The sequence below is a fragment of the Lates calcarifer genome, linkage group LG12, assembly GCF_001640805.2.
Source record: "Lates calcarifer isolate ASB-BC8 linkage group LG12, TLL_Latcal_v3, whole genome shotgun sequence".
In the NCBI taxonomy this organism is placed as follows: Eukaryota; Metazoa; Chordata; class Actinopteri; family Centropomidae; genus Lates; species Lates calcarifer.
This window is the reverse complement of record NC_066844.1, coordinates 17,968,633-17,988,220: the sequence shown is the minus strand read 5'-3', so window position 1 is coordinate 17,988,220 and position 19,588 is coordinate 17,968,633. Positions and strand designations below refer to the sequence as shown.

Here is a 19,588-nt window from a genome sequence, read left to right as displayed (position 1 = left end):
ACACATACTTGCACAATGTTAATCTTCTACCTGCGTACTGTATTTATATGCAAATTCACAGACCTCCTCACAGTGCAAGCGCACCTGCTCAATACACTGATTGCGCACACATGTAGGTGTGCTCACACACACACATACATGCAGTCTCACAGGTAGCCATACCCCCGCTGCTCGGCCAGCAGCTTCTCCCCCTGACAGGGGGGGAGGGCACGGCGGAATGAGCCACTGGAGTGGAGCACAAAGTTTCTGGCAGCGGCACAAAGTTTCCCAGCAGGTCACAGCTGGCTGCCTGTCTGCTAGGGAGGGGGTTACATCACACAGAGAGACGACCAGCCTGATCTGCCACTTCAGATCTATCAGCCAGAAAAAGCGCAGGAGGGAAGGAGAGACAGACAGGGAGAGAAAGAGAGATAGAGAGAGGGCTTTGAAGTACAGCACTCTGCGATTCGGGCTGATGAAACCATGGCTGGACAGACTGAAAGATGTTGATGTGGATAGGCGACTGTGTCACCATTGTGTGTGTGCGTGTGCGCATGTGTCTGCGAGTCTGCTTTTTTGTCGCATCAGATAAATAATTTATGAGTTATTTAAGGGATGAAGTAGGATTTATTTTTCCTGTGCACTCACTTCAGTTTTTTCTGCGTGCCTATCCCAGAGCCTGTCAGAGAGTCAACTCCCAAATACTCAAACCCCTTCTCAAGAACTTATTGTTTTGGACCTTGCAGCATACAGTCCGTTTTAAGAGAGACCTTCATAGAGCTTTGTATGTAATATCTTTCTCTCCTGTCTTCTCTTGCTCCCTTCATCTCCTGCTGCAACAGGCGAAGTGGCAAGGAGATAGTGTGTGTGACCCCAGCGGGACAATCTCCAGGAACCACCCCAGTCATGGTGGACATCAACTCTGCTGAGCTGAGGAACCCAGAGGTCAAGTTCAACTACACAGATGATCCTACCATCCTCAAGATCGAACCTGATTGGAGTATTGCCAGGTGAGGAGCCAATCAGAGCAAAGATGAAATGCATCCATCACACATTTCAGCCCTTAAAGTGATTCACGCTGAAAAATTAATAAGGAAGATCTGAAAATTGGGCTGTATTGGTACAAACTGCAGTATTTTTACAGTTCTGTTGCACCATATAACAAACTCCATCAGGCATCATTATATAATAAATCAACATATCATGTGGTTGTTTCATTATCTATAATTTACATCAACATAGTGTTTGATCTACAATGCTGCTTGATGTGCATCAATACAACAGATAAAAAAGCATCAATATATTATTAATCCCTTGTGGTGGTTGTGCCATACATAAATATACCTTTTCTTCAAGGCTGAAATATGAACTTTATGTAAAAGGTGATAAATGTATTATTCTGCAGCCATACTCCCTGACTGGGTCTGAAAAAAAAAAACCACTAACTCTACATTCCTCTTCGTTTTCACACTCATCTTGCTTTTCAAAGGCATATTATTTATTCTGTTTATCTTTATGTTTCAAAAGTAAATCTTTGCAAGCAGGAACAGCAGTAAAGGAGGCTCCTGAAGCAGTGCACTGCTAGTTGATGAGCTGCAGCAGAGATGTATCTGTAAATATTACTTGACTTATTGAAATGAGACTACATAGCCACAGGAAGATTTCCTGCGCAAACACAAGCTGTGTTGTGGAGGTGGGGGGGGGTGGGGGGCTCAGAGCTTCCAAATGCTAATGGGCTCACTAGCATGACCTAGAAACTCCTCTACTGTACTGCTCAGAAATGAACCCAGCCCATTCACACAAACACACTCACAAACACTGTTGACTGTCTCATTTACTTCAAAAGTATAGTTCTAGGAACTTGCCACACATTATTTCCTGATATTTTTTTTTACTGTTGCATGTACTTAAATTCTTCTAAAGTTAGTATTCAGATAATGAATGGATCCTAAAAAATAGCCAGAGATGAAAGAGTAAAGGATGAACAAAAACTATAAAGACTACTACAAAAAGTCTACTGTCTGTCCTGTTAAAAGCCTGTCAGGAAAGGGAGGACCACTGCATACTCTCTGAATCCCCGGTGAATAAAAGTCATATTTATCATGTTGTTATTAAAACAACTCTGACTTGTATACAGCATACCCCTGGTATTTACTTGTTAGTAACAGCTGTTTGGGCAGCTCACATTAGACTCAAACTCCAGACAAATTATCAGCATAATATAATATCATCACAGGGGGTTTAGGTGAAAATGGGTGCCACTTTTAAAAGTCCAAAGGGAGACAAAAGTCTCTCATCATGCGAAAGAGGTGTGAGTGGATGAGAAGTCTCATTTGGAGTTGGATGAATGAAAGGTTGAGGGTAGGCGAGAGGAACGAGAATTAAAGTGTTGGCTCCAGCCTTGGGGGGGGAAATAACCTCGGCACTCTGCCTGTGTTTGGTGTTTCACTCAGCACTCCCAGAGGAAGGAGGTGCTTGGCTCTCCAGGCCAATCGCGCTTTTATTTACCAAGCTATTTTGTCGCCGCATCCCCTTTGGTGACCCTGTTGCCGGGGCTATTTCAAACAGCACAGAGGCTCCCTTGTCCAAAACACAAATCTGACATGACTGAGACTTGCTCTCCTCTGTGTAGGAGGAGGTTCTCAAGCTAACAACACGGATACATGGCACTGCAGAGATTGTGTGACACGTTGTCTAGTTTACACAGTGTAGTGCAGTGTACACAGTACATCATATAGCGTGCACTGTATCTGTGGAAAAGATTCTTATCCTACCACAGAACTACCCTTAAGGAGTGCTGCCACATATCACAGATTTTGAACCACTGCGTGTTAAGTTATCTTAAATCTCTTAAATTGACTGACTGCTCCATTGTCACACCACACTCTTTACCAGTTTAACATCTGTCAGCCTCTCAAAAGCCACAAGCCTTCTTTTGCCTCACTCAAATCCCTTCCTGCTCTCTTCTTCTACTACAAGTGTTACTCTCGCCTGAAGTTTTGAGAGCGGCCTCCCCTGACTCCAGCTTCGTCTGGCCTCACAGTCATCTTTCAAGATATAGATGTTTTGTCTTGTGTGGCCTCTCTGCATGTATATTTACCTTTCAGAATGCTCCAGTTCCACTATTGAATGTAATGTCTGGTTTGGTAGATCACATGTGCTCAGTTGCTATTATTCAGGGAAAAAACACCCGTCACTGGAGCAGTGTGCCATTGCCTGTATGAAACCTAGCAACACACCAGCCAGTGTATCATATGTATAATATGTTTTTTGTTCATTGGTGCCAGTTAGCACTGGGCTTAAAGCCTCATCTTACCCCCACTCCCAGTTTTAGGTTGTATGCTAACTTATTTAGCTGCTGTCAGAACGTCTCACATCAGATAAAGTTCAGCCTCTCAGGCCAGCAGAGGTTGTTGAGAAGGTGGTGTGGCGGGGGATAGGACTCTCACCCATATTACCCATGTCTCTGCTGGTCAGCATCACAAAGACCTGAATAGGTCACAGGTGTAAAGGTCACAGAATATGTCGATCACTGACAGCAGTGCGGTTGCCAGGTGTATCTCATGCTGAAAAATACCACAGTGCAACTTTAATACACTCCGAAAATATTTCCCCTGGCTTTCGAGAGGTGGCAAGGAGAGGCCAAAAGCTCCGGCTCTCAGGAGTAATGCTACGTATTCGCTTATTCTTCCCTCCAGCCTCCATATCAGTTTAAACAAGCTTTTAACATTCATGCAAGGGCTTTAGTGTTTCTATCAGTACCTGAAAATGGGCTTCCATGAATAAGCAGGCGAAAGGCTACAGCAGGAGCGAGCATTAATGGTAAATCGCCAACTGGAGGGCCCTCTTGGCTCACACAGAGAACAGATTTATTAACATTTATCTCTACTGATAGGTCTGCTGAATAGTGTATGCACTTGAAATCCTGCAAGAATATGAGACATGAATATGTGACACACAAGCGCTCATAGAAGTGTTTTTATTTTCCCAGCACCATATCATTGTGTTTGCCTTGATTTTCTCTATAATACGTCTTGTTACCTCTTTCGTTTTTTAGTGGAGGAACCATGTTGACCATTACTGGGACCAATCTGGCGACCATCAAGGAGCCTAAAATGAGAGCCAAGTACGGATCTGCCAAGTCCGAAAATGTAAGTGGTTGGATCCAGACACCCGCACACAGTTTTTATTGACAAAACAAAAAAAGCAGTGACTTGACTTGGCGAATGAGACAGAGCAAGACCAATATAGACACATAGGTGTCTTCCTCTCACTGTCTCTCTACTGTCTCCCTCTCCCTCTCTGTGGAAAAACTGATTTTCAGACGATACACACACCCCTGGGACTCAGACACAGACGCACACGCCTGACCCGTCGGTCAACCAGCCAAGGGCCCATTTTCTGTTTGTTTTTGATGTTGAATTTCCTTTTAGCAGTTTAACCTTTGAAATGTCAACCAGCAATAAAGCGGCTCTGGCAAATCCCCCTCTCCTCACCTAGCACCACGGGGCTTAGCTAACCTTTCTCCCACTCCCACTCTTAGCTGAAAGTAAAAATATCCCTTCTTTTTCCTTTGTCCCCCTCTCTGCAGTCAGTTTTATTTTGCTTTGTTAATGTATCTGTTGACCTATAAACACAGTTTTGTACTGTGTTTGTGAGAGCACACACCCTTTGTGTTTGAACGTGTTAGCATGTGCAATGTAGAGCATAATGTATGGCTATAACATGCTGTGGAACTATGCAAAGGTCTCTTTAGCCATGCTGTGTTATTGTTAACAGCTACTGGCTGACCTCTCTTGCTTCTCTGTGTGCCATTACAGACTAATTTGTTCTCTGGTGACTGATTTAAGTGTCGAACCCCACAGGGGATTTCCGGATGATATCAACACTGATTACGACACTGATGTTATTAAGCCAGCCTCTTCCTCATTATGTCATTACGGAGACATTTAATCACTCTCATCACATAACCTTTTTTCAGCCACTGTATATATTGCTGATTATGTATTAGTTAACATCATCTTTTATGTAAGAAATTTAAAATGCACTACGGCGCAAGCAATGTAAACAAGGTAGAAAGGTTGTCAGATGGGAAATTAAATCAGCTCGTCAAAGTTAATTGAACTGTTTATCATATTTTCTCTCCTTTTCTCTTTTCCCTCCTCCCTTTTTCTCTTCCTCCCTTTATTCTTAAATTCCCCTGCATTCCCCCTCTCTCGATCTCCCTCTGTAGAACTGTACTGTTGTCAACAACACCGTGATGGTGTGTCTGGCGCCCTCTGTGGCTGGATCCGACAAAGGCTTCTCGGAGACTGGCAGCAGTCCTGATGAGATTGGTTTTGTCATGGATGACGTGCGCTCTGTCCTGGTGGTAAACGAGACTTTCAGCTACCACCCGGACCCCGTGTTCGAACCTCTGAGTCCCACGGGCATGCTGGAGCTGAAGCCCAGCTCACCACTCATACTCAAGGTAAATTGCCTCCTGCTCTTAGCATTGATCTGTTTTGGCCTTGTCTCTACCTGAGCTTGCTTTACATCCATCACATTCTTTCTCTTTTTATTATTCTCTTGACTTTGCTTTACTTTTTCTTTGTTTTCTGTTTTCCCCTCTCACGTCTTCCCTCTGCTTCTCTGCCTTTCTCTTCTCTTTGTCTTTCTTATCATCTTCTCTGTCTTAATTTTTTTCCTTTCTGTTTTCCATTCTCCATTTTATTTCTGCCATCCATTCTCTTCTCTTTCACATAGACCAGGCTTGAGTGGGGGAAAAGATGGTTCTAATGTCTAAGTGAATGATGTCAGGATGGACCTTGCTGTGGCTTTGTATCAGAACTTTTTATGGAAGGTCACTCTGTAAAGGTGTGGAAGAACACCAAGACTCCAGGACAAAGCGAGGTTAGCTGAGTGTTAGCACTCAGTTGACACACTCGAGAAGCAATATTAGTAGATAGCAACATGGTGGTTATGTTGAGTATTGTCAACAATGTTAAAAGCTCAAACTCACAAATAGCTATTTTAGAAAATGCTGCAGCGACCTCGGCATCCAACACAACTGATAAGACGCAGAGAGGCATTTGAAGTGATTTGCTCCGAACATTCCTACATAGACAATTTCCTCCTTCCTTCCTTACGCTTTGAGAGTTTTTCTTTCAACACAGCTCTCTTTCAGATGTGCCTCAACCTTGAAAGATGTTATTTCTCTACCTCCTGTCTCCAACGGGGTTTGGAGACCTTTAAAAAAAATGCCACCTTTAAAATCAGGTGCAAAGGAAAGTAATGTTTATAAAGTGGACCCATGCGTTGCCATACCAACTGCTCAGATTTCTGTCAGATAACTTCTGAGGAGAGACTTCATAGCTGTGTTTACTCTTAAGCCATTGAGGTAGTATGCATTTGAATCCCGGGCACATTTGCACCACCCACGCTCGCTGTCTTTTGTCATTTCACCTCTCCCCTTGAACTTCAAAGGAGCAAGAGGGAAAATCATCATGCAATTTCATGGAAAACTAAAGCCTTTTTTCTCTCGGCCAATCAGGGTGGAGTTTTAGAAATGAAGAATCACGCCTCTCTTCCCTGTAACTTTAAATATAATTCTATAATGAAAAGCTTTGATTGCCCCACCACACTCCGGGTACAGAATTGCAGAAATAAGCAGCCCAGAAACGGCATCCTATTAAATAATTGCAGAGAAATTAGACGTTCATTGAGATTTTCCAGCAATTAATTCCTTCCACTCTACAAAGCATAGTGAGTTAGGATGAGGAGGGGTAGGTAGAGGCAGCAGAGAAGAGAATTTATTTACTTCCCAACACTTCCCACTTATGCAACCAACACATTATTGCATCATTTTTACTCGTGCCACCCTCAGCCACCAGATTTGATCAAATAACCTAATTTCCTTTGGCTAAATTTCGTAAAAGTTCAGTTTTTAACTCTCAAACAGTGCTGCAAACTTTGTAATTAAGTAGGAAAAGCAGAACAAACACAGGAGTCTCGCATTTTTGTGCCCAGTCAGTCAGCTTTGTGCAGTTATGCCTTCATTGGATTGGAATTTCTACACCGGGACACGTCTACAAGTATTATTCCAAGTCTTCTTTTATCACAGTCATAATGCATATTTTTGTTTTTAACTCATTGTTTAGTCAGTTTCTATTAGACCTATCTGGCAGCATCAAGCAGAAGCACTGTTGCTATGGTTACCTGCAATTTAAAGTACCTTGCACAGGGATTTAGAGCCATGGCTGAACTGTTGACAGACACCTGCCAACCAATCAGAAACAAGTTTTTTTTTTTCTCTCTCTCTCAACAGCATAAATCACAGTTAGAGTGAATCTTTTTCAATTTGCACACAGTGATTATTATTCTATTTATGTAGACCACCTTAGACTTGGACCTTCTGTAAGTAACCGAAGCATGTGTGTGTCTGTTTCCAGGGCCGTAACCTAATTCCTGCAGCCCCAGGAAACGCTAAGCTAAACTACACGGTGCTGATCGGGGAGACGCCCTGTGTTCTCACCCTGTCTGAGAGCCAGCTGCTGTGTGAATGGCCTAACCTGACCGGAGAACACAAAGTCACTGTAAGTAAAACTTTTATACCTTTGTAGAGGACTGTTAGATGAATGTTTTTGTTTTGTTTTTTTTTCATTTTATGATGTGTGTTTCTTCCTTATATTACACTTAATTTGCACACGCTGAACAGAGCATTGTGACATCCACAGATACAGTCATGCAAAACCTAAACAACTGGCATCATCCCTCTCTAGGTTACAATTTTCTGTCTTTAAGGTACCAGTTATTTCATCATCCCTCTTGCCACCTCTGGAGCATCCGGCTTTCACACATCTTTCAGCCTCTCAGCCCATCTTCTTCAATAGCTGCTGCTCTCTCTGCTGTTTCAGCCGTGCTATTCATCCCTCCTTTTTATGTCAATCCACTTCCTCTCTTTTCATTCATTCATCTCATTCTTTTCCTTCCAATCCATCAGACTTAAATCTCTTCAATTACTCTAGATTTCTTTTCTCCCATTCAAATAGCTGCATGCATGCAAATGCACACGCATCCCGTCTGTTATACCGCTGGCGATGTTTGCGACTGTATTTATGTCTCAGAGGCTTTTGATTGGTCTCGTTTGGCTGCCATCCTCCTTGGGATTTGAACAGTATTGATATTCAATAGAGGCCAAAAAAATGGCTAGTGGGCGTGAGAGGTCTCAGTCTATTTTTACCTTCCACCATGTAGTATTTCATAGACATGCAGCCAGCTGAAGATGGAATAAAAGGGGAAAGAAAGGGGGGAAAAACATATCCCTCCATTTTTTATTCGCATGTTCTGCAAGCCAGAAGTGTTTTGAAGTGATATGGTGGAAAGTCACGTGTGTCTGTGTGTGTGTGCGTGTGTGTGAGAGAGAGAGATTGTGTATACCTATATGTGTTCTGCTGCTTTCAAAGACAGCCCCAGGGCTTTGTTGCCTCCCCCAGCCCAGATGTAAAGGGTTTGGGGGAGTTTTGGCCTGCACTTGGCCCATCTCTGCACAGCTTGGTTTTCCAGTATAATTGCACCATGGAATTTAGCATTGGCACCTCGCATAATCTTTTAATATTGTATTTGACTTGTAGCAGTTGTGATCAGGTGTGGGGTGAAACATTTTAATCATCCTGTGGAGCTGCACAGTAGCTTTTTGTAGATTAGATTTGAAAATGCCAAAATATTGTTTCTGTACAGCCTGTGCATGACTGTCTACTGTCTACTTTTAAGATATAATGTCGGTAGCAGCAGCTAATTTACTTGCTACATGATGTAAATGAAAGTGCTTTACAGCTTTCACTTGGAACCCTGTCAAATATTGCTGCAGATTTTTTTTTCTCTTCTATATATGTGTGTGATGTTTCTCACCCTGCGCTAGCAAACAAGTGTGTAACTTTCCTGTTTCTGTCTGTCTACTAGGTGCGTGTTGGAGGCTTTGAATACTCACCAGGGACTTTGCAGATCTACTCAGACAGCCTCCTCACCCTGCCTGCCATCATCGGAATCGGAGGAGGTGGTGGCCTGCTCCTGCTGGTTATCATTGTGGTCCTGATTGCTTATAAGAGGAAGTCACGGGATGCTGACCGCACCCTCAAGCGGCTTCAGCTGCAGATGGACAACCTGGAGTCCAGGGTGGCCCTTGAGTGCAAAGAGGGTGAGTTTGGACTAAATCTGGCAACAAGGGGGCAGCAGGGGTGTTACGTTAGTTGGACAACTTTAAAAAGTTACTTATATAATGCTGATGTTCTGCTAGCTGCTTTCATACTCATACTTTAAACATTCTCCCCAAATAACTCCCATGTCCCCACATGACTTTGTGTAAATCTCTCCCTTGCTACAGCTTTACCTCAAAAGCTGCACAACTCTCATTCAGCACTTGTATCCATTTCTCTCTCTGCTTTCTTTCTCACTCTCTATTTCTCCCTCCCTCTGGCTGCCAACTGTCCTCCTGCTGTTAGGGTGGCAGCGGTATGTCTGTGTGTGCGTGTGTGTGTGAGTGAGTGAGTGTGCATGTGTGCGTGGGTGCTGGTGTGTTTCCAGAGGAGTACTTTGATCTGAGCCAGCCACCAGATGTTGGCTCTCCACCCCATGAGAGAGCTGCATGGCTAGCCTCACTACCATCTACACTGAGAGATGGAGGTTAGACAGATACAGGGCACAGAGGTGGGAGAGTCAGAGACAGTAAGGAGGGAGGGGTTTGGCGACCACTAAAGCAGGGGGAGACTTACACAGCAGCACATTAGCATATATTCATTTGACAGGAGACAGCATGGATCCAGTGAGAGCCTACTGATGCTATTACTGGTTTGTCTGGCAAGAGAGAGCAGCAGATGGTGAGAAATAGAAGGAGAATACTGATAGCCATAATCATCTGAATACATTTGTATTAGAACTTCAAATATTCAAATATTACAATAACATAAATTTACTGTAGTTCCTAATAGAGATGTCATGGGGTGGTCTGTCAGTTTGTTGTGTTCATTGATTGCTATTTGGTGGAGAAACAGTTTAACTAATCAGAGGTTTGTAGGTCTGATTAAAAATTGCAGCATTGTTTCATAGCTTGTTAGCTACATCCCCGGAAACACAGAGACACAGATGCACAGGTTGTCTTAAGTCAACTCAATAAAATAACCTCTTACACTCTAAAATTTCTAAAGTTAAATGGGAGCTCCACAGATTTTACACATCAAAATCTGTTTACAGGTATTAGGGAGTAGCACTGCATATGTAAAACAGTTGTATAAAGCCTTCTCTTGCTCCAGAGTGAGCTGCACAAAATCTAATAAATTGCCTCAAGTCATGTCACTTGAGTCAGCGTCGGTTGGGGCTAAAGACTAAAAGTTTAAAAATTAGAGAATATCTGGGGCTGTGGAGTTAGAAGGAAGTGAGATTACCAAATCTCTGTAGCCCACTCCTCATCTCTGCTTGAGGCTAGCAGCTCAAGGCTGTATTAGCTGCCACTAGCATAACACACTTGAGTCTGATCAAACTGTCAGCAGTTGAGTCACAGAAACAACATTATGTGAGCGCAATGCTACGTTTTTGGATTACTCTTAGCAACCACAAGCGCAGATTCTGTTTCAAAGTGACGTTGGCATGATGGATAGGTCAGGCTGAATAAATGAATAATAATTATTAGACAATGGTAAATGCACATTCCCATTAGAACATCAACTGTTTTGTTAAATGTTTAAGTTTTAAGCCCATATTGAGGAAACCCCAAAGACACACAGCACATTTGTTTTCTTGAGTCATCTGTATGTGCGCACCACTCCCCCTGATGCTCGAATCTTCATGTCCTGCTCTTTTGCAACTACCTGCAATCAAACACACATACACATACACACACACACACACACACACACACACTTACTCACACTCACAGCAGGTCAAACAATGATTGGCTGCGGTCTGTGGCGGCTTAGTCCAGGTGCGCTGACCCTGTCCTGTCCTCCGCTGTCACCACTGTCTGGAAGACAACAAGAGGATGGATGGAAGGAGGGGGATGGAGTGAGGGAGATAAATAAGCCAGACAACTTGTGAGAGGAGAGGGGGAGGAGGAAAGTGAGGGTATAGAAGAAGAGATGCATAGGGAGATTATGAGAGAGGAAAAACAATGGGAAGGAAAGCAAAGAAGGATTGTATTAGAGAAACAGAGAGAGGCAGTTGGATAGGAAGATAGTGAAGGATAAAGAGAGGAAGAGAATTGTAGATAAATATTTGCTGAGGATGAGGATGAGGGAATAAATAAGGGGACAACATCAAGTGGAAAGAGAGGAAGTGATTAGAATACATGGGAGAAAGATAAGTAAGTGACTGATAGTAGGAGGTTGGAATGAACCACTTTTTTCAGGGAAGTCCTGGCAAACAGAAATGTTGCAGACAAGCAGAAATACTAACTTTAAAGAGAGATGGATGAAAAGTAACTGAGTGAAAGGATAGGGCAAGGTAAAGAAAAAAAGACTGATTAGAGATGCAGAGAGAGATAGGAGGGCATGAGGGAGCTAATAAGAGAAAAAAAAACCAGAAAGATGGAGGGATGTAGCAGAGGAGAGGCAACCATAGGGGAGAGAGAGGTGACCTCTAAGATGTCACTTTGAAGGGAGGAGAGAGGGAGAAAAAAGAGAGATAGGAAAAGAGGGATAGGGTGACACAAGCCATCTGTTAGTCTGGGCTTTAGTTCATAATTTGTTTGGGTTGTGTATCCATGTGTTGGTGTATTTTGGATGACGCTATAGGGCACCCACACACACACACACACACACACACACACAGATTCAAGCTAATGGACCCATATAGCTGTGCATTTCCTCCTCAAGGGAGTTTTATATTTATAAAATGGAATCGAGGCAGTTCACCAAAAGCACTAGCTATATGCTCAATTGTATGGGATGTGAGTGGGAGAATGGATTTGATCCCATTTGTTCCCTCTAGATGTGACTGTGAAGCCACTGGAGTATACAGAATGGGGTCAGAACACAGAGAATGGAAAATGTGTAAAAACATTGACACATGCACTCACATAAATCATCTGGGCACTAGGTTATGTGTTCAGCTGAGGGGCAAGATGGGAAAAGTGTGTGTGTGTGGCTGTACGAGAACAGGCATGTGAGGTGGCAGCATAAAATGTGTGTGTGTGTGTGTGTGTGTACTCATAGGCTCATGTTCCTGTGTGCAGTTCCATCCTGAACTCCCCTCCAGCCACTGAGCACCATAACACTTTCCTCTCCGTCCTCCCTCTCCTCCCTCTTCCCTCCGTTTTTCACTGCACTCCCAGTGCAGAGCGATCACATGATGCTGCTTTTACACCACTACTCCTCCACACGCCTCCATCTTTTCCCTCAGTTTCACCTCTGTTTGCCTTTTTCCTCTCTAAAGCATGCTGTTTGTGGAAATCAGGTTGACGGAGGCATGAATACTCAAACTAAAGATGAGGACTTGGGCTAGAGTTGCACACGATTCAACTTGGATGTTGTTGCAGACCATAGCTTTTCCTCTTTCTCTTTTCCTCTGCTTTCCCTCCAGTTCTAAATCTGAAACACCTCTCCACTTTTGAGGGAGAGGAAATAATATTCATTACTTGAGAACGCAACTTTAAAATTGGAGGTTTTAAGCTGGAAATGACCACCTTTTAAGTAATAATTCCCAGCATTTACACCTAAATAAATGTCTCTTTGATACTCACTTTTGCCCGTTGATTACATGCAACAGTGTTTGAACCTGCATTCCTTCTAAACTCCAATCCTGAGGTGATGCAGATGAAGAGATGTGTTTTACTCTTAGAGAAACAGTGGTGTGTTTGGGATGTATTATAATTTCCAGTCTTTTGTAATTAAATTCTGTGTTTTATTTAATCTTCAGAGATCTTTATTTAATTTGAAACTTGAAACACTCACATCTTGCCTCCTCTTCTTTTCCTTTGCGCAGCCTTTGCAGAGCTGCAGACGGACATTCATGAACTCACCCAGGAGCTGGATGGAGCAGGAATCCCTTTCCTGGACTACCGCACCTACGCCATGAGGGTCCTCTTCCCTGGGATTGAGGACCACCCTGTGCTCAAGGAGATGGAGGTACGGGTCAGTAGAGAGCGCTCTGCACACATGCACACACATGAATGAATGTTGTTGTGTGTGTGGGAAGAAAGACACTTGTTCTGTTAGAGGAAGGAAAACTATGTATCATTTCTGACCTAAAATCATTTTAAGTTAAGACAGAAGTTTTACAGACTCAACAAGAACAAGGTAGAAGAGAGTCCAAACACTGCTAAGGAAGAAAAAACTTACGTGAACAAATTTTTTTGGGCAAGCTCCAGTTTGATGTAATACAGTGAAGGTATAGTTCTTCTTGGGGAGTGAGCAATGTCTGAGCTCCACTAAGACTTGGTGCAAGTGATAGATTGCCTCTACAGGACTGAGCCTGTTTGAGGCTCCCTGAAAAAGCAATGTTCACACGTTCAATAAAACACTCTCTCCTTTGCTACTGCTCGTTCCTCAAGCGTGAACACTCTCTCACTCTCATGAACCCGGGCTGTGTGGACACAGAAACGCTCCTTCCATCATCTCTCTGCGCACACATTACATGGAAATGCACACGTGCGCTCCGCTGATGTGCATGTAAGATGACGGCAGCAGGGACGGGGCTTTGAGACTTTGCAGTATCTACCCGCGCTATCAACTGTATTCCAAAGGGATAGTGTAGTGCGACATTGGATTTTCATTTGTATGGCCCAGGCAATCACAGGCCACAGTAGTGCGCTAGCAGGCAGATCAATTTCTTATTACAGCATGAAGCTCACATTCTCACTTCAAACCTCCGTCCTTCTCCCTCAGAGGGGGAGGCCTGCCCGATGCTTTGAGAGAGGAAAAGAATCAGTTGAAAGGAGGGGCAGTGAAGAATGGAGGGAGGTAAAGAGGGAGGGATACAGTCAACTGGGAAAAAGGAGAGATGATTGGGATAATAATAGAGAGAGAGGAAAGAGAGCAAACCTTGAAAGCCTTGTTTTATGGACATATTTGGAAGCAGGAACCTCATCCACATGACGTGCATGTGAGTGTGTGGCTCTTTTCCCAATGTACCCTTCATATGATATTCCTCATTCTCACACATACTCATTAATCCATTTCTCAACTATAACTCACAATGCTTTTCTCCACATCCTCCTCTTCATCCTGCTCTCCACCTTTTCCGCCCCTCTCTCTCCTTCTCCTCACCCTATTTCCTGCTTCCTTTACTCTACCTTCATCCTCTTCCTCCATCCATGCCTTCCTTTCATTTTCTCCTCCCCATGTCCAACTACCTTTCCCTCATCCAACCCTCTCTCCCTCTCCTCACACTCCTTCCCATCATCACCTCCGTCCCCTCTTTCCCAGGTCCCCGCCAACGTGGAGAAGGCCTTGACGTTGTTCGGCCAGCTGCTGACCAAAAAGCACTTCCTGCTCACCTTCATCCGCACCCTGGAGGCACAGCGGTCCTTCTCCATGCGAGACAGAGGCAATGTGGCCTCCCTCATCATGACGGCGCTGCAGGGGGAGATGGAGTACGCCACGGGCGTCCTCAAACAGCTCCTGTCTGACCTCATCGACAAAAACCTGGAGAGCAAGAACCACCCCAAGCTCTTACTCAGGAGGTAGGAGAAGAGGGAGGGAAAGGGGTTGAAACTAGACTCAAAAATGTGTCACACATGCACACATAGTTTCCCTACTGGGGGTTCAAGGTTGAGGTTATGCCACTTTGTGTGTGCATGTGTTATCAGGCCTTTGTTTAGCACACTCCTGACTGAGTGAGGATGTCCTTTAGAGGAGGCGCCCCACTGAATGTGAGCACCTTGACCACATAGTCTTCAAAATTAAAAAAAAAAAAAAAAAAGTTAAACAACAACAAAAGTTTTGTTTCTTGTCATTGTTCCCTTTTCCCTTTTCTTTGCCCTCCTGTTGTCATGGCAGTGGTAAAGCACATGCAAAAGGGAGCAAATGGTAATTATGCTGCTAAAATAGGAAGAGAACAGAAAACAGAGAGTGGTGCTCTGTGAGAATGTCAAGTGATTTCTTTTTTCATCAAACAGCTGAAGACAGGGAACTGCGATTGTAGCTTTTAGAGGCATAAATGTGTGACGTTACCTCGTCTCTGTCTCTCAACTCTGTCTCTCTGTCCCTGTCAGAGAGGATTACACCCCTGAGCACACACACACACTCCCAGTGGAGCCACAGTCAGACAGACCTCTCTCTCCCCTCACACACAGTGTGAGAGAGGTAGGGTGGGGGCTAGGGATGTAAAGGCAGAGAAGAGAGGGATTTACAAGGGAGGGTGTGAGGGATAGAGAGAGAAAGGATAGGTAAAGGGCAAAAGGGGAAGATGTGCAGCAGTACAGGGAATGAATTTGAGGTGAGAAGGCAGCGATACAGGTGGATGGAGCAGTAGGAGGGAAGGAAATGATGATTGACAGAGAGAGAAGGCAAAATTTCTAGAGGGAGACTTGGGCTGGAGGCAAATTGACAAACATATGGGGAGATGGAGGAGAGGAAGAAAGAAAAAAGAAGACAGTAGAAATGTACAAAAGGTGCAAAATGAAGAGAGAGAGTAGAGAAGATAGGCAGAGGGAGGCAAGAGAAGTTGAAATGAACTAGTGCAGATAGCCAGGCAGGAAAAGATACACGTATTTAAGGAAAGATACAATTAGAGAAATGGCCTGTCTCCAAATAAATTGGAATTAGACATTAAATGATAAAAAAAGTTCTGTATTTTTTTTCTTTCCTCCTTCTCCTCAGAGAGATATTTAATTAAAAATCTAATCAAATAAATGACTCTCAGCCAGTGTGCCTGTGTGAAGCCTTTTCCAATCCCCTCTTGGGGCGTACGGTCACAACACGCTGTCCCTGTTAACTACACTAGCCTCAGGAGCTGGCATTAATAAGCTCAGCAATTATTACACACGGTTCACCCTGTTTTGGTCTTTTTGCTGCAAAAGATAGGCTTTAGAATTTTTTATTTATAGACATATACACTGAGAAGAACGACTTAATAGTTGGCTCCCATGTGGATTTCCATTCCCTATGGTGAAAGGATGCTCTTGTATCGGCTTCATTTGGTTTGATTTGCACATTATAGGCTGAGAGTCGCTGTGTGTGGCCAGGAAAGCTGCATCATTCCCACCTCCTGCAGCACATGTTTAAAAACTTTGGAATTATTGGTGCTGGGACATGTCCACCCTGAATGAGCAGATGTTAAAAGTCGCCCACTATGAAGCCCTGACATGCCCAAAAGCATGTTCTGTCCAGGTGTATTCACCTCCTCCATCCTTCGTCCTCCAATCCTTCGTTCCCCGTTGCCTCATCTTTCATCCGGTATATTTTGCTGACAGCCATGGAAAAGAAAAACTGCTCCACATATATCAAACAACACTCAACAGTCAAACAGGGAGGCTTGCAGCAGCGTAGGAGTTCACGTTTTGTTCCTGCTACAGGACTTCACTGGATTCACATGCACATTGGCCTAGTTTCCTGTGTTATTCTTTATTCCTTTACTATACCTCCGTCGTCACAAAAAAAGCAGATTTTCCGTGCAAAGTTGACAAGAAAATATCTTCTGGTGCTGTCATTTCTCAACAAACTGTACCTTTTCTTTTCCTTTTTGCACCTTGTGCCATGCTAATGACAAAAAAAGACTAATATTTACCACAAGAGTGGGAATGTGGGCCAGTTAGGCAACCCAGTAACCCGGCAAAGGACTGCAGAAAATTCCATAGTTCTCGTGCATCCCCCATTAATCTAACACAAAACAAGGAATGGATAATTAAGCAGTCTTCCTGTTCCTCCCTAATTTGAAAAGGAAGGATGGTGTAAAGCGAGGAGGTAAATCTGAGGGCGATGACAAAGAGAGGGAAATACTCCATACCCTCAGTGCCGGTCTCCTTTTCAACTGTTTAACAAATTAGACGCAATAAGTCTGTTAATTACAATGCCTTTTAATTGCTCTGTTTTCATTTAGTTCGCCAGTTGTTCACGTGTATCTGCTCGAGAGGCATGCACGTGCAGAGGTTCCCCTCATTACATGCAGGTTTTATGATTAACGAGAGAAGTTAGCAAATTATATTAATTGCTGTATTTTTAATGAAGAAGAGTGGGTTTGTTTGGGGGTGTGTGGTGGGGGGGGGGGTTCTGTGGAAGTGGGGGAGAGGGTTCTTGTTGAAACATTGTGGAGCTGGTTTGAAATGACTCCAAAAGCTACCTAGTGTGTTGTATAAAATGTATGTGTTGCTCAGTGAGGTGGTGGCAAAAAAAAAAAATCATATATTTTTTTTCTTTCTCCTACTTCATTCCTCTCCTTTCACTGTCATTCTCTATTTTTCCTATTATATCCCTCTCACCTTTACCCATTGCCTTCTCCTTTCTCTCTCCCCTCCTTTCATGTCTCTCCCAGGACGGAGTCAGTCGCTGAGAAGATGCTCACCAACTGGTTCACCTTCCTCCTTTACAAGTTCCTCAAGGTAAAATTGTCTCTCTCTCTCACACACACACACACACATACGCATACACACTCATACAGACACACACAACTTTTGAAGCAGCACTAATACAGCTGGTGTTTGAGAATGGAAAAAATGCCTCACTGACACATACACACACACACACACACGTTCACAGCTGCAACATTAGATAAGGCAGAGGCAGCAGGCTACCTATCCCTTACCTCTGCCTTTCATGTGGTAAATTCTCCTTTCTCCAAATTGAGGAATCGGCAGAGTCTGAAGCCCTGTTCAGACGTAACTGGTCATGTTGTCGCACTAACCTGTCCTCTCTTTGTGTCCCGGGCTGGATTCTTTTGGAGCCAGGAAAGAGTGTGTGTGTTTGTGTGTGTTTGTGTGTGCAGGATTGCCTGTATGCATACTTCTGTTTGTTTGCATCCCCCTTCAGAGCTTTGGGGCTTAGCAAAAGAGGAAGCCAGAGATCTTACACAAATGCAGTCTCTCATTTCTCTCTGTCTGTCTGTCTCTGTGTCTGTGTGTTTTCTTTCTCTTTCTGAATTCCTTTCGCTCTGATATGGAATCAGAGGGAATTATTGAGGCTTAAACTGTGCTAAATTCTTGTTTCCACACACACATTCTCCACATTCAAACATGGCTGCAGCTAATCAGTTAGCAGCGGGGCCTTAAACCCCCGCCAGGACAGGCATTCTGGTGGACAGCGAACCAGCCAAGCCCCCGGGGGTCCCAGTTAGCATCTGTGTGTGTGAGTGTGTCAGTTTTGGGTGTGCATGCATGTGTGTGTTTTGGCTCCATTCGCAAGACTGCACAGCCAGAGCTGGGTTCAGAGACAGGGGAGAGGGTTACCAGGGAAGCTACTTGAGATTTTTTATAGCAGCTGTGCATATGAACTTTAGACAAGACAAAAACAACAGGAGAAAGAACAGGAAAAGGTGGAAGAATATGTAGAGAGAAAATGTTTAGAAAGAGGAGAAAAAAGAGGCAGAAGTAGTAATAGAGGGATGAGCAGAAGGTTTTATAATGGGGAAAAAAAGGAACAAAGGGTGCAAGAGAAAGAGAGAGGGGGAAATGAAAGGATTGGGAAAATGAAAACTTAAGTAAAGGCTTGCTATAGCTAGCAGCAAGGTTACCAGCCTAGCTTTAATCTAACCTCTGCAATTCAGCGCCTCTTCTTTCTGCTGAGGTTTTTAGGGGTCGCATAAAAGAAAAGCCTGGAACAATTTCAAGGTTCAGCCAGGTGTGAATAGAGATGAGTAAAGGTCAAGTAGTTGTTCAAAGAGAGAAAAGAGATGGAGCTTTTACCTACCTACCAAAGGGAACAGGAGTTAGGGGGGAAAAAAATCCTTTTATCTATTACCCTGTTCTAAGGGTTCACTTGTTCTTTCTTGCACTGATTTGTTTGAGAGAATGGGGAATCACATGGTTACTCTATTTCTGCACCTGAAGTCATGTATGTTGCTTTGGGTGAAATTTGAGATGACTGTTTTTAGATGCTTTATGAATTGTTTTATTATAATAGTAGAATTAAATAAACAAAAAATACATATTGAAATGGTGACAACAGGACAATAAAGTTAAAGACAGGCAGTAGAGGTAAATACACATCAGTCATGAGCCTTTCATAGACATGGAGCATTTGTATTGCTTTTCCACATGTGTACCATTTGAAGGAGACAGAAGGGCTTAGATGCAGCGCAGAGCTGGTTTGTATGCTGCTAAGACAGAGAGGACGTCTGCCGGTGTGCTGTGTTTTCTCCATAGGAGGCGGGCAGTGCTAGATTATCCCACAGAGTTCATCTGACAGCTCACCAAGATGACTGACGTGGGCTGATGCACAGACATGGCCAGCTGAGGGGCAGAGGCCAGGACTTCCTCTGCCTCAAGCCACATTAGAAAATGCGAATCATTAGTTGAACAGCATTCATTTGAGTAACAACATGAGACCAAAAACATTTTTAAATGCACAAATATGATGCAAATAAAATGCCAGGTGTAAAAATTAATTCCAGTTACTGAAAGTTGTACAGTCAGGCAGTGCTTACTTGGCTTAGTTGGCATAGCCAGCAGAACAAGTGAATGGAAAAGAGAAAGAGAGGAAGAGAGAAT

The 19,588-nt window shown here is 43.6% G+C and overlaps 1 protein-coding gene across 1 annotated transcript in view; it reads left to right on the top strand.

The window, feature by feature from the left end:
- The window catches only part of LOC108884024 (plexin-A1), a 185,487-nt gene that overhangs the window by 153,424 nt on the left and 12,475 nt on the right, over window positions 1–19,588 (top strand). Inside the window, 8 exon segments of the mRNA XM_018677631.2 lie at window positions 822–989; window positions 4,037–4,130; window positions 5,213–5,449; window positions 7,410–7,553; window positions 8,920–9,154; window positions 12,931–13,073; window positions 14,373–14,629; window positions 17,419–17,485. Of these exon segments, the coding sequence (XP_018533147.1) occupies window positions 822–989; window positions 4,037–4,130; window positions 5,213–5,449; window positions 7,410–7,553; window positions 8,920–9,154; window positions 12,931–13,073; window positions 14,373–14,629; window positions 17,419–17,485 (1,345 nt within the window).